Below are 15,783 nucleotides of genomic sequence, written 5' to 3'. Positions count from 1 at the left end.
TAGAAGCTTTCGAAATGTAGTGCTACAGAAGAATGCTGAAGATTAGATGGGTAGATCACATAACTAATGAGGAGGTACTGAGTAGGATTGGGGAGAAGAGGAGTTTGTGGCACAACTTGACTAGAAGAAGGGATCGGTTGGTAGGACACATTCAGAGGCATCAAGGGATCACCAATTTAGTATTGGAGGGCAGTGTGATGGGTAAAAATCATACAGGCAGACCAAGAGATGAATACACTAAACAGATTCAGAAGGATGTAGGTTGCAGTAGTTACTTAGAGATGAAGCAGCTTGCACAGGGTAGAGTAGCATGGAGAGCTGCATCAAACCATTCCACGGACTGAAGACCATAACAACAACAACAACAACAACAAAAAGAACATTAGTTTAATTACAACATAGATATTTCTCCTAACATTTCTATGAGAATTTAATAATGCAGCCACAAGAATGAAATTATAAATTTTCCTGAAACTTAAGACTATGTTAATTCACATCATCAGGTTTTCTAACTAGTTATAATTTTCTGGTGATTACAGTTAAATGATGTACAGTAATGTTAAAGGTGTTGAATCGGTATATAAGTGAACCATATAGTTTAACTTACTGATAGAAATTAAGAAAAACACTTTATATCTCTTGTCCATTACATATTCTGGATCGGGTGGTATACAATCTGTTTAACTTTTAGTGGTATTGAACCATTCTGTAACTACCCTGTGACTAGTTGTATTACAGCTACCAACCCAAATTCTCAACTTTTTGCACGCTACATGCATGGCATCCACTGTCCGTTATACTCGCTGCCTGCAGCTGTACCTGATTCACACAATGGTTCGAACATAGTGTGCATCTGTACTGAAGTTATCATTACCATCAAGGCACTACGTGTTCAGTGTGTGACAGGTTGAGGATCTGGGTTGGAAGGGATGCATGTCTATATAGCCAAAATGGTTAAGGTGGCTGCTTGCATAAAGCAAGAGGTCAGAGTTCACGTCCCAGTCAGGCAGAAATTTTCACTTGTAGTTTTTGAATTTAATTCAAAGCCCAGTGTGGCTGAGATCCATATTTCTCTTAAATCATGTTAATCTTTAACATTTCTTGTTTGAGTCACTATGTGTAAATCCCAATAATGTTTCCAAAGATGACAAAATAATCAGCCAAGCTGATATCTTTCGATCCCCTGCAAAGAAAGAAAAATAAAATCCTGTCACTTTCCTCATGGAATCAAGTAACATGGTGCAGTGACAAGATACTGGGTTCACATTTGGAAGGATGATGATATCCCCTCTCAGCTCTATAGATGTAGGTTTTCCGTGGTTTACCAGAATTGCTTGTGGTAAATGCCTGGGTGATTCTGTTGAAAAATGCCTGGCCGATTTCCTTCCCTTTCTGTATCCACTTCAAACTTGTACCCCGTCTCTAATGGTACCTTGTCACCGACACGTTGTTTTGTCATTCCCACTGTCAGAATGGTTTTTTGCTCTTAGGAGAGTACTTCCAGCTTCCTGTTTTGACTGGTGTATGTACCTATTCATATGAAATGCTTGTCATCTCAGTAGTCACAAATCTTAATTCAGTAGTATTGTATCACAGTAAAGTAAATTTTACTGACAATTTCTTCAGTTGAAACATCATTCTGTTGTCTAGAACATGGCAAATCTGTACTGATCATAGAACATTTAATTGATTGATCCAGTGATAAATGGTAATGAGAGCTGATGCAGTGCTTCAGTGGGCTTCACTAAGCTTGGATTGCACGTGGAGCTCAGTCCCCTTTCAGAAATTAAATTGTTTTAAACTGCATTCTACTTATCTTCATCCATTTTCGTGAAATGTGTAACACCATTAAGCCACAAGTATCCTTCCATCCTCAAGTATGTTGCCTTAAGTATTTTGTTATTTAATTATCAGTGTTGTCATGACAGCTGAAAATAAATTTATTTTTTGTGTTGACTTTGTTTTTTATGTTTCTTTTAATTGTATATTCTCTATTTACAGAGTTTCCAATGGATGTCACGGGTTCTCCAGGCAGTTGACTCAATTCATCAAGTTGGCATCTATTGTCTGGCTCTTGTGCCACCAAACTACTTACCTAAGACACCTCTTGGTGGAATTCATCTCTCAGAAACAAAGCGTCGGTTCTTAGAGGGAACTCTTCATCCAGCTAATGTGCTACTTTGCCCGCACACTTGTGTCACAAATCTGCCCAAACCTCGTGAGATACATTCAGGTATATTGCTTATTTACCACCCACGAAAGCAAAGAGAATATGTATGTTCTTGTACATGTTCCACTGTGTCAAAAATATCAGATGAAAATTTTGCATGTGAATGCATGTTTCTGGTTCATCAAAGAAGCATCAAAGCCACCTACAAGAAGTTAGGCAGCAAGAGAGAAAAGGGTTAACTGTGTATTTCTCGTGGATCCTGATTTGTCTGATAATACATTTCTTGGCTTACTAGGACTTCAAGGCACTACTTTTTTGTCAGAGAAGGTGAACAGGTTTCATTAGTAAATATCAACAAAACAGGCCAAGGGAATGTTTAGCAATATATGTTACTTGGCCTTGAGAATCAGTTCAGTTCCTTCTTGATGTAGTATAGACGATACCCATGTAAAAGTTACAGCTGTGCCATCCAGCAGCAGAATTGGACAAATATATGGAATGTTGACAAACTAAACTGAAGCTAGGTGCTCTGCTCAGTATTAAGAAGCGATTTTGTAGGACAGCAGTAAGGTTTGGTAACTTATGTGTTACTTTTGCTTTCTTAATATTTTCTTTGGTGGTTTGTATCTTCATATTAATGTTGCTTAATGGGAACAAAAATGTCCCAGTTGTGGTGTAAAGAGTCAAAAACCAACAAAATTGAGTTGTTTCTGAGTTATTGAAGTCCGTTGCTGCATCTGGCTGCTTGCCTGTAGATTCTCTCTGTCTTGATTCAAACATTTGAGATCACTCTTTTTTCCCCTTTTCACTTTGACATCTTTATAAACTGTAACAGAATGTCAGTTGCCTGTAACTTGTGATGAATGAACATCATTTAACTAAACAGTGACCAATGTCAAACATTCTTTGCTCATTTTCGGATTTTTTCATTTACTACAGATGTTTCATGCAAAAGGTACACACTTTAGTTGAACTACTTACTCAATTTAAAAAAATAAAAATAAATAATAATAAAAAAATAATTGAATTTGGCCTATAGACTGCAACTACTCTTCTCCTCCCAGGACCTCTTCATTCTGTCACTTTTTTTCCCTTTCCTCCTCAGAAATGATCCATTTGGGCCAACTGTTTGGTGGTTTCTCTTGAAATGATTTTATACTGTTAACTCTGCTACTGAACTCTCCTCTTTTATGGACTATCCATGGTGTAATTCCAACTTCTGCAGCATCCCCTTTCATGTCATTTACCCATTTAGATGTCGCCTTTCACTCCACGATGTACTTGAAGCTCCTTTTGGTCAGTTTGCATTCATCCATTCACAGTAAGTATCTGTAGAAATTCAACCTCCACTTCCTCATTTCTCATTCCTCCTTTTGGTTTGCTTGGAGGGTGTTTTGTCTTTCGGCTTCTTTCAAGTCACATCAGTAGTCCTCATTGGTCTGAGAATTTACCTCAGAATCTTCTTCCTTTTTGAATTCCTGAAGCTTCCCTTTTCTCTTTGAAATAAGACACTCTGAGGCATAAATTCTCCAGGTTGTACTGCCAAGTTACAGTGTCTGATTTTGGCATTGTAGGATAACACCCATTTGTTGTACTTGTACTCTGTGTTCGCTTGTAGGCCAGATCTAGTTATCTGGCTCTTCCTGTGGTTGTCTCCTTATCCAGTCCATTGGGTTGGATCCATACTCAGTTATTGTATTAATAGGAAAAGTTTTGAGTTAAGATTGAGATAACACTGGGATAGCCTTACTGTGAATAGAAATTGGAAAAATGTTGCACGCTTACTTTGTGACTGATCATTTCGAGCATTCTTCCATTGCTGTTGATAGTAAGGGCCATCCAGGATTTATCATGATCTTATCTCAGTCTTTCCATTTCAGTAGGTTAATTGAATATGTACTGAGTGTGCACTATGTACTTTGGAACAGCTGTATTGAATATAAACAATGAATTAATGAGCAAGACACAATCAAAACATTCATGTTTTAATGAAATAAAGTCTCTTCAGAATGTGCAGATAGTTGCTATATTCCAATACAATTGTATTTCAGTACAGTTGTAGGGCTCCTTTAGTCACCAGAGACAAAATAATGCCTTTCCTTTTCATTCTGAAAAAAAACCATGGTTAAAGATGTGACAGCTCAGTTTTGTCTGTTTGTGTGTCTCTTAGCTGTTCTTTGGCTTCTCCTGTTTCAGCAGCTGGTAAGTAGCCACTTACATGCTACGTAGTACAAATCTGCAATTTAGACTCTTGTATTTTGAATTTTAATGTATTTCTTAGTTGATGTTAAGGCAGAGAGAACAAGTATGCTTGTGGGAGGTAAGGAAAAAAAAGTGGTGAACACATCACAAAAGGCAAACAGATTGCAAAGGGAACTGATGAAAGAGGTTACAGTAACAGAAAAAAATTAGGTTTCTTGACTTTTTTCTGTTTAATGTTGATGAAGTAATTAACAGAATTTTGTGTGAGACAGTGAATATTAATTTTGTGTGAGACAGTGAATATTACTCTGAACATAAGAGTGGAAAATTATTTACTTATAATGTAGCTAGAGGTGAAGGTAGTATTTTCTGTTAATAACTGCATGAAAAAGCACTCATTTGTTGTATTTGAGGTTTTAATATATTTAAAGTTGTATATTTGGTATTTCTTTAATAGCTACTAACAGTTTTGTACAAACACGTAGATTAAGCATATATTTTGTGATTTCATTCAGTAGTGTAGTGGTAGTGCAAAAGAAAATAATTTTTTTGCTGTTTTCTTTTGTGTTTTTAACTTTTTTTGAAGTAGTAACAATAATTTCTTTTTGTAATGTGGCTTCCTAGCTGCTGACTTTGTTACAGACGTTGGGCCTGCCTCTGTCATGGTAGGCAACATAGTGCAAGGCAATCGGCTTGCATCTGCCCAAGGAAGAGACATGGGAATTGTGGATGAGGAATCTGACTCAGCAAGGAAGGTGAGATTTTTGTCTGAATTCACAGTGTACATTTTTGTTATGCAGCACATAAACCTAAAAATAAAAACCATGTGAATTAAAGATTGGCAAGATCACACAAAAATTTATTGATAAATTTGTAATTTTCATACAGCAGAGACCTTTAAGCTGTTATACTAAACATTAAGAAGTTTTTTGGTAGTATCACAACAGTTTTGTAGTAAAAAAACTGATGGGGGGTGTATTTAAGCTAAAACTGGATACAAGGAATATTGATAATTTTTTTGCTAATAGTGCAACATCAACTTCATTCACGACGACATCTGACTGTAGAAATGTCTGTGGATTATTACTTATAAGACCTCTTAAAATGTAATTGATTTTTAAAAAATAGAATGTAACTGTAATCTACTCGCCAAATGGCAGCAGGAGAACACACACATTTAAACTTGCAAGCTTTCAGAGGAAGTGGCTCCTTTTTCTGATAGAAGGATTGAAGAAAACGATGAATCAGGAAATGGAGAGAGTTCAGAAAAGTCACCCAGAACTCTGGTTCAGGGGAGGCTTTCCAGACGGGACAAGAAGGAAAGACACACTCGTCCTGTCCATCAAGTCTCTTTCAACTCAGGGCTCCGAGAAACTTTCCCAAACTCTCCCCAATTCCTAAACCACACCAGTTCTTTTACTTCACCCCTCTTCCTTCCCCTTCAACTGTACTGCCAGAAGAAGGAGCCACTGGCTCCAAAGCTTGCAAATTTAAGTACCTTTATATACGTATGTGTTCTCCTGCCGTCACTTGTTTAGTAGATTTTTTATCTATCCAATTACATTATATTCTCATAAAAATGATTATTTTCATTGATTTATAAGAGTTTTTGAATCACTAAACTTATATATGGTTACATATTAACATTATTTTAATGAATGCAGGTTTTAAAGTTTTGACACATACTACAAGTCTTATGAAATACTTTTGGTATGTGGTGTTATTTATGACCAAGGTAAAAGAAACTTCAGATTTTTAAAAATAGTAGTCACATCATGTTAAGTGATACTTCAGGACCAGTTGTGCAAAATTTAATGATGCTTTTTGGGAAATATCCTTCAACTGCCTTAATAAGCAGCAGTAGAAATTTTACTTGTTAGATGCTGCACTTCTATTTAGCTATTGATCAAAGTAATTTCCATTTAAAAAATATATTTGCATTGCTGGTGTATGCTGTTTTCATCAGTATTTCTCTTTTCTCTTAAAACAGTACCAATTCATATCGGAAATTCTGAAGTGGAGGGCACAGAGCACAGCTGACCATGTTATATTTACATTGCTCAATAGTAAAGGAACTGTAGCAGTCACACTTTCCTGCTCACAACTACATAAGAAAGCTGAAAGGGTTGGCAACCTTTTACTCGAGAAAGGAAAGATCAATACAGGCGATCATGTGGCACTCATCTTCCCACCTGGAATTGATCTCATTTGTGCATTCTATGGTTGCCTTTATGTTGGTACGTATACCATTGGACTAGTGTAATTTATTGTTTTGATATTACATAACTCATGCTCATATTTCATCTTCCCCCATCCCTACCTCGCTATCCCTCCTCCTCCTCCTCCTCCTCCTCCTCCTCTTCACTCCAGCCTCCTCATTACCAGTACCACGCACACCATATTGTTTGTCTGATGAGGTGCTGTTGGAGTGCACAGTCTGCCCTCATCTACCAGAGACAGTGGCTTTTGTGTGTGTGTGTGTGTGTGTGTGTGTGTGTGTGTGTGTGTGTGTGTCTTCTAATTCAGAAGAAGACCTTCTGACAGAAAGCTTAAATGTATGGCAGTCTTTTTGCCATGTGTGTTTTTGACGCACTATCTCCTCTATAGGCTAAGTAGCAATCTGTCCTTTTCATATTCCATCCTGGACTTTCTATCATTTGATCTCACCCATATTTTGTATTTTAGTGTAAATCCCAACTGAAGTTAGAATTTATGTAGTTATAGAAAATAAAATTAAAGCGTTTCCTGTGACAATTTATGTTGTATAATTGATTGGTTTTTCTAGTGTTTGTTAAGCATATTTGGTCTGATTACAGGTGCTGTGCCAGTAACAATAAGACCACCACATCCTCAAAATTTGCAGACTACACTTCCTACTGTGAGAATGATTGTTGATGTCAGCAAATCTGTCCTTGTTTTATCCAATCAGAATGTAATAAAGCTTCTAAAATCCAAGGTCAGTATACAGAATGTTAACCTTAAATATAACTTGCCATAAGTCACAAGCTGTGTTATTATTCAGGAAGAGTATGTTTATGCTGTAACAAAGTGACAAATCTTGACATCACTTAATAAAATTATGTTGTCAGTTTTTCCTACAATAATCTTTTTCAATGTACAGAAAGTCACAGTGTCTGTGTCATTGCTTCTGAATGTCTGACGATGTGTTCCTTAGCGTATATATTTTCCATTCCATTGAATAACTTGTGTGCGCCAGCCAGATCCTTGGAACACTGATATCAAAAACACTGTTTAAATTGGAAGATGATATTATTTTTATCAGTTGTTTCCTGTTGTCTGGATTTTTCATATGTGACTAGTTTGAAGCAGTCATTTGGAATTGCGCTTGTTGTGTTCGGGAGTATGTCGTGCCGTCAGATGGTCAACTTTTTCTTGGCCACAGGATGGTGGTGGCTATTCATTTGTGTGGAGACCTGGTCAGTGGTCATGTCCTCATAGAATGCTGTGCATAAATTACAGCAGAGGTGTTATATGATTACTTTCAGCTTTTATAATAAGATAGGATATGCTGTGATGGGACTGGAGTAGGATGTGATTGGTTGGTTGTATTGGACACGGCTTGCAAGTGTGTCTTCCCCAGGGTTATAACCTGTGTGACAAGAGTGTCATGCCCTCTTCTAGTTATGTGGAAAAGGGCTTCATCTCATCTCAATTATAGAAAGATTTTTGTGAGAAACTAAATGTTCAACTATTGCTGTTTTTATGAATACCAGAATGACTTGATGTCACAGTCTTAAAGTAAGTGTTTTGTGGATTTATGTAATTTTTTTTTACTTCAAAATTTTGAACTATACACATCTTGGTATGTAGTGAGAGTAAGAGGCTCAATATTCATTGAGTGGAAAAGCTGATTGTGTATCACACCATGGAATAAGCAGTTACTCCACAGGACGGAGAATGTTTTGCTACGTAAAGGAAGACATGATCAGTTATACAGAAGCGATGACTGAGAAACTGAGATACAAAAAATTGAGAAAAGTTAGTTGTAAGAAAAAAGGAAAGTTCAGGATGTGAGGAGAGACTGTCATATTTCAAATGTTTCTCTGTGTTGGAAGCTTCTATTTCAGAGTACTTACTGTACTTTGAACACCAATATAATAGTATTATGGCAGAACTAGTAATAAATTTTGGAATAGTAGTACCCTTTTTGTATGTGTAATTCTCTAGTGTTTAATGATGTCCATTTTTTGTACATGTAGTTATTTCTGTTTATTTTAAATTGCAACAATGTTCATTGTTTAGAGTAAGATGTCTTTTGTTCTAGGAAGCAAGTAATGTGGTGGATATAAAGTCTTGGCCTATCACACTTGACACGGATGACATGCCAAAGAAGAAGCTGCCTACAATGTATCGGGCACCAACTGCAGAAATGCTGGCTTACCTAGATTTCAGGTAGAAAATAAATTTTGATTGGCCGGTAATACAGAGCAAGATGTAACAAAACTAAAAGCTTAAACAATGGAAACTCCAGGTTGGAATAACAACAGTATTAGGAAAACGACAGATTGCTACTCAACTTTGCAGCCAGTTGTCTGCATCTCAGTAGATCATATTTACAATGAGTAGCAATCTATCCTTTCCTTAATATTGTTAAAATTAAAAGTTTTACTAGTGAAGTGAAGCTTCATAATATTATCATGCATCACAGGAAAAGTATAGATAATGCCAAGAGATTTTCAGCACTTACAAATAAGTTTCTTCTTCTTGACAGTTACAGAAATTTTAGCATCAGTAAGCAAGATATATCTTTATGCAGTGCTGAGTAGTATATTAACAAGAAGGTTTTTGAAAAGATTATCACAGCAGTGAATTAGAATTTACCCGAGCATACTTAGATCCATGCTGTGTAGAATGAGGTGAATGAATCGCAGTACATGTCACTTACATTTATGCTGTAGAAGTTTTTGTGGCCTATCAATGTATTTGAAATAAAAGGGAAGAGAGCAGCCCATATTGACAGAAATGTAGATTAAAACAAACAAATTTTATCTTTTGGTGGTAATTGCGTTCATTTTGCATCCAACAAAGCTGAATGTTGATATTTTACATTGTTGTATTAGCCAGCTGAGAATTTACAGACAGCAGGTCGTTATAGGAAACAACCATTAGAGAGAGAGAGAGAGAGAGAGAGAGAGAGAGAGAGAGAGAGAGAGATAGAGAGAATGTATACTATTTTCATTCTTTCTGTGTACTGAGGCACTCAAAGATTTCTAGTAGAACTACTCATTTGATGTTGGATAGATAGTCATCTTCGACAATTTACTGTTGCAGAAAAGTGAAGGGAAATAAATTTCATTGATGGTAACTAATCCTCCATCCCGCTGCTGTAGATCAGTAGCAGTATGCTAAATGTTATTATGTGGTGTTGATGTCATTCCTTTTGTCAGTACATTCCCTATTTTTTGAATATTTAAATTAATGCGATAATGCTCTTACATTTAGATTCATTTTTATCTACTCTCTGTTAAGCCATCCTCACACGGGATGTGTTTGTTGTCACAAAACGCACCAGACATTGTATCCATCGTGATAGCTGCATGCTCTGAAATGACATGCTACATCTCGCGGAGTGTGCTCCCCATCATGATTTGCGGCTGCAGCACTCCCAGCAGCAGTTGTCAGCTGCATCTGGGTACAAATAACACAGTTTGTCTACAAGAATGTAAACATGTAAAATAGATGCATTAACTCTGATAGCAGTCATTTAAGTAAAACAGAGAAAATTGTGAAAACAATTCTGGGCTCATTGGTGGCTTGAACAGTGAACTGCTGTTAGTGGAATACTACGTATGCTGCCACTGACAATGACAAACAAAATGTACTACAAATTGCATTTGGAAAAAAGTTATATTATAAAATACATTATTAACAGAAAAATATTTAAATCATCTGCCCGAGACCAACTTCAGCTCACTCTTATTTGCCTAATTTCCACATTGTGAAAGTTCTGCTTGTTTAAAAATTTTGTTTGGCATTCCTTTGCTGTCAGTAGCTTTGGCCTGATGCATTTCACTTCATCAAAAATGGAGGGTAGCTTTGGCTTAACAGTGCTTGTTGTGATAATTCGTACTTCTAACATTGTGCAAGCTCTCCTCCTCCTCCCTGAATAAGTCTAATAAGGCACACTTTTATTCCTGTGACCACATACTATCAGTGTTTTTCTCTCTGTAGTATAAACTGCACTGAACAGCAAGGGAATCGACCAGTGATGTAGTTCATAAACTAGCTGTTCATTGGTTCATGTACCCTGGCACATTCGGAAAATCAAAACAAACTCTGTCTCGAACAGTGAGTGCTCTTAATTATAATAAACTAGCGAACCTGGCAATGCTTCGCTATTGCCAAATATGTATGGGAAGTGGTATACCGTATTTACTCGAATCTAAGCCGCACATTTTTTCCGGTTTTTGTAATCCAAAAAACCGCCTGTGGCTTAGAATCGAGTGCAAAGTAAGCGGAAGTTCTGAAAAATGTTGGTAGGTGCCACCATAACTAACTTCTGCTGTCGAATATATGCAGTGCTACACAGGCATGCTTTGCTGTCACAAAGATAAATACTGGTGCCAAAACCTCTGCTTCAGTAAATAAAAGAAGGTGGAAGACGAGCTTTTTTCTCCACCCTGAGTTTCGACCACTGCATTTTCATACATTATCCAACGAAGTAAATACAAATTCCATATTGTTCATCTTCGAATGTAGCAGCATTTCAATGTACTACAAAAACCCAACTGGCAAGACTGTTTGGGATGTTTGTCAATATGGCCAACTCTTCGTTCCAAATTTTTTCCTACCTGTGAGAAGAGATAGGTGCTAATAGGAACTTTTATGAATTGTGAATCACATGCAGTATTCTCTTCACCATAAGAATAATGTGAGTATAAACATTTTGCCATGAATTGTTTCGTGTTTGCTGCTATCTCATTTAAATCCTGTCTGCCTAATAAACTATGAAACTAGAGTGAGACAACAGCAAACGCGGAAGAATATACATATCATGTCATGTTTATATTCATATTACTCTTATGCCTAGTAGTGATACAGTCAGAAATGAAGCACGGCAATTGACTAGATTTTTAAATTTAAGATGACTCTAATTTCTGTGCAGAATGTAATGTACTAAAGAGGCGTCTGCAAAGATTTTCAAACGAAGAAAAAATTTTACTAAACTCTCGTTCAGAACATCTTCTATCATATGCAGCCTATTATTTGGTTCTTGCTGATCATTATCAAAGAAAGCAGTTGTGAAAGTAACAACAAATAGCAGTCTCTTGTCATTGTTTCACTAATGAGACAATTCCTCTTCTTTCTTTTTTTTTTTTTTTTTTTTTTTTTAAATTGTAAGCGGCGGTGGCGCGCACAAAAGCAAGCCATTCCGTGAGCAGCGACAGGCAGTAAACACTCATCAGAATGCGACAAACCATGCATGACACAGTACAATAATGCATTTTCAGCTTAGAGTGACGTAAACACCTATAACAAAGAGAACGGCACTTATCAGATCAAAGAAAAATAAGCAATCAATTCAAACCAGATGAAGCACGTGAAAAAGGAAGGGTACCCATATAAACACAGTTGGAGCGCCTGACGCATAGCAATGGCTACCTGGTAAAGCTTAACTGCAAAGATTACGACTCGAACCAAACTACTGTAGCTGTATCGTCATTCATTTGACCTAAATTGTCTCTCATATTACAATGGCCCAACTGTGTTTCGATTTGGAGGTGCAGCCTAAAACTTTTCTCTCCCCTTGAATTTTGAGTCTCAAATTTTAGGTGCGTCTTAGATTCGGGAAAATTTTTTTCCTTGATTTCGAGTCTCATTTTTCAGGTGCGGCTTAGATTCGAGTAAATACGGTACATTCTGATCTCCTCCTGCGCCCCCCCCCCCCAATCCCTCCTTCATTCATTTCCTTCCCACCCCTCTGTCCATCTCCTCTTCCACCCTCCCTCTGACCTTGAGCCTTGTTTATTGTTACTGCAAATGAAACATTGAGTTGAAGTCACTTGAAATGAATGCATATATCAGTTGGTATCATTTATTTGATAGAGAGAGGTCTCTCCAGTTCCTGGATCTGTGAAGATCGTAGCTTCAATGTCAGTATTTCACATAATTTTAATTTGCCGACAGGTAGGATTACAGCATTTTTTACATTTCAGATTTTGTAGTAGTTTTCCAAACATACACAAAAAAGTCATAAATACAGCTTTCCTATTTTCTGTTAAAACTGGCTGTGAGGAAGAAAACAAAATAGAAGATTGTTGTGCATACAATTTTGGTTAAAATTATATGTAAAGAGGGAGAATATATTTGAGAGAAACCATTTGTCTAATGTTTTATATGCTCCGCTATAGCAGTTAAAACTGACTGTGAGAAAGTTAATGAAACCACGCATTTTCACAGTATAGTACAACAGAGCACAGCATTTTATTTCTTGCAATCGGATTAGTAGAAAACCTGCGCATTGTTGTTTAAAAAACATGTATAGCCCATGTCCATCTGAATTTTTATTAGAGCATCATAAAAAATTTGAAATAAATCATTCAAGAACGTTTTGAAATTTTTGGGAACAACATTAAATGACGACTTATCTTTGTATAGTAATATAAATAACACCAAGTATTTCAGTTCATATTTGTATAAATTAGTAATAAACTCCCGGAATCTCTTAGAAAACATAAAAAAAAGAGTGCACAGGTAGCCAGGCCCTAATTGACCTTTGTGGTTCATGACTATCAATTATGCTACAATTCCAGCATGTCAGCAGTGTCTAACTTAAAGTGTACAATGAACACAGATTGCTAAAGGCTGTAACCACGGCTGTAATTATTTGATATTTAACTATAACAATGTTAGGAAAAAGTTCCACTCATGTTAAATAATCAGTGCACCATTATCATTCACAGCACACAAGTTATAATACGGAAAGCATCAGATATGAATAGCCTTTAACTACTGTTATTATACTATAATATAAAAAACCAGACAAGTGTGAGTAGGGCTCGTTCTCGAAGGATTCTGTACAAACTTAATTATGGATAGATAGTTTATCTATAGTTTTAGTGAGTGAGTTTGCAAGTATCAAAATATGTGCCATGAATGGCTGTACCTTTTAATTGCATTGACTTAGAAGCTTAAATTTTTTTACACGACCGAGTGACAGTAGACTTCAGTATTTGACATAAATTTCAACTTCATATCTCCATCCATTCCTGAGAAAAAGGGTTCTTATCAGTCGTACAGACGGACGGACAATGAAGTGATCCTATAAGGGTCCTTTATTACTGACTGAGCTACGGAGTCCTAAAAACTACCAGGTATGGGGTTCAATTCCATCTAACTTAATCCAATATGGTATCTTCAAAGATCTGTTCATGTCATGAAACCAATGTTGCATCTCATTAGCCGCGTTCCTCTCCACAAAGCAAAAGTACAACTTGGCAGATTCCTCCAGTCAGGCTTTGCATTATAGTGGGATGTGAAGTTCCACACTGTGATGTCGTGAAACTCCAGCAGTTACTCACCTGTGAATGCTTTCTTGTACAGTGACAGGATACCTTTAGGTGCAACGCATGTTAAAATTTGAAGAAAATCGTTTCTTCACCTTAACAGTAGGTGGCACTGTTTTTGAATCTCTCTTGGTTGTTCATTGTTTTCATTTCTGCATTCTTCATTGTTTATTATTGATGGCTGGCTGTGTGCTCATTTAACAGAGAAGTTCTTGCTTTCTTTACTTTTGGATATAGATTTTTCTTAACAAATTCTGTATGAACAACATACGCTAAATATTTCATAATGAATTCAGTTAAAATTTTATATTACAATAATTTTAGTAGCCATAAATGGGTGTACTGTTGTTGGTGATTGTGGTGGTGGTGGTGGTGGTGGTGGTGGTGGTGGTGGTAATATGTTAAACCATATCTTTGTTGCACTTTATCCTGTTGAACAATGCTCAAAATTTTTCATGTGTGTTGTTGCAAACTCATTTAAGTAAATACTTCCTTAACATCAGCTATAGAAATTTTTATTAATTTGTGTTTAAAAACCAAGTATTAAATCATGAGGAACTATCAAAAGAAAGTTATTAAATTCAGAACATCGTACTTTAACATATCTTAGTAAATAAAGTATGAATTGTTGTTATTAAGAAGTTAGAAAGCACATGAACAAGTAAATAAGCGAGTGGATATTGGTGCTTGTAGGTAGAATTCACACAGCAACAAATATGTATTGTGTAAAACTTTCCTGACAGATTATGACTGTGTGATCAACTGAGACCAGAACACACATCATTTGCCTTTTTTTTTTGGGAAAGGTCTGTGTTGGAGTCTATGTAACACAGTTTTATGAAAAGTAGTTTTATTAAAGCACACATTCTGTACATTTTATTCTAGAGCATTGTTTCTGGGCTTTCAGCTCCCTAATCATTGATACATAATGATTATGCTAGTTGGTCTCCGCTGTTTTGTTTTTTTGTTACAGGCATACACTCATACATTGATGCTTTCTGTCTACTGGGGCTATCATATTGAAACTAGGCTTTCAAAAATTACTGTTATAAACCTACTTTCATCTGAGTCCATAGTTTCTTTCTGAATTTATTTTCTGTTTCTTTTTTCTTATTTTTGTTTAATGTTTGTGAATGAACTACTGCCCATTTCACCGCCTCTTATGTTTACTATTTAACTTGCTAGTTTAGATTGTATTGTAGATATATTTACAGAGTTTAATTTGTCTTTCCCTGCAAAGCATTACTGTATTACTGTGTTTGAAAACCATGAATTGGCTCTCCTTGTATATTGATAACTCACATTTTTTGACTGGCCATTCCACCTTGAATGTGCTTTGTGTTCTTAATTCTTTATTAAATTTGTATTTAGAATTATAAATGCAAGGTTTTATTTGTAACTAAAATAGGACCTATTCCACATTTCTGTATTTAGTGTTTCAACAACGGGCATGCTAGCTGGCATTAAGATGTCTCATGCTGCAGTGACATCACTTTGTAGATCAATGAAGCTAGCCTGTGAACTCTATCCTTCTCGTCATATTGCGTTGTGTCTTGATCCTTACTGTGGTCTTGGATTTGCTCTGTGGTGCCTAAGCAGGTAAGTTGATCAGATACTCAGTTTTGAACTGTTTGATTTGTACATATATTTTCTAGATTATAAATTTCCTATAGCTATTTTAGAACAATTGTATTTAGAAGTAGTAGTAGTAGTAGTAGTAGTAATAGTAGTAATAGTTATTTACTTCAAAACATTAATGACAACAGTAGCTGAATGTTTGTTGCTATGATTGGTAATAACTTGCTTGAATTCAGAGAAAGTGAACTTTCAAACCCCTGCCACCTATCCCCATCCACATACACACGACACACAGTCTTATTTAAT

General features: G+C 36.2%; 1 protein-coding gene across 7 annotated transcripts in view; it reads left to right on the top strand.

Moving 5' to 3' along the window:
* LOC126171100 (disco-interacting protein 2) overlaps positions 1-15,783 on the top strand; it is a 647,964-nt gene that overhangs the window by 585,346 nt on the left and 46,835 nt on the right. For 6 of the 7 annotated variants that reach the window (XM_049920776.1, XM_049920774.1, XM_049920775.1 and 3 more), the window contains 6 exons: positions 2,002-2,233; positions 4,997-5,127; positions 6,363-6,609; positions 7,189-7,328; positions 8,658-8,785; positions 15,334-15,498. In XM_049920776.1, the coding sequence (XP_049776733.1) occupies positions 2,002-2,233; positions 4,997-5,127; positions 6,363-6,609; positions 7,189-7,328; positions 8,658-8,785; positions 15,334-15,498 (1,043 nt within the window). The remainder of the gene's footprint in view (positions 1-2,001; positions 2,234-4,996; positions 5,128-6,362; positions 6,610-7,188; positions 7,329-8,657; positions 8,786-15,333; positions 15,499-15,783) is intronic. The other variant, XM_049920773.1, reaches the window with a different exon arrangement.

Source organism: Schistocerca cancellata, chromosome 1 (assembly GCF_023864275.1).
Source record: "Schistocerca cancellata isolate TAMUIC-IGC-003103 chromosome 1, iqSchCanc2.1, whole genome shotgun sequence".
NCBI classification, from domain to species: Eukaryota; Metazoa; Arthropoda; class Insecta; order Orthoptera; family Acrididae; genus Schistocerca; species Schistocerca cancellata.
Note: the sequence above shows the minus strand (reverse complement) of the source record. Positions and strands in the feature narration are given on the sequence as shown.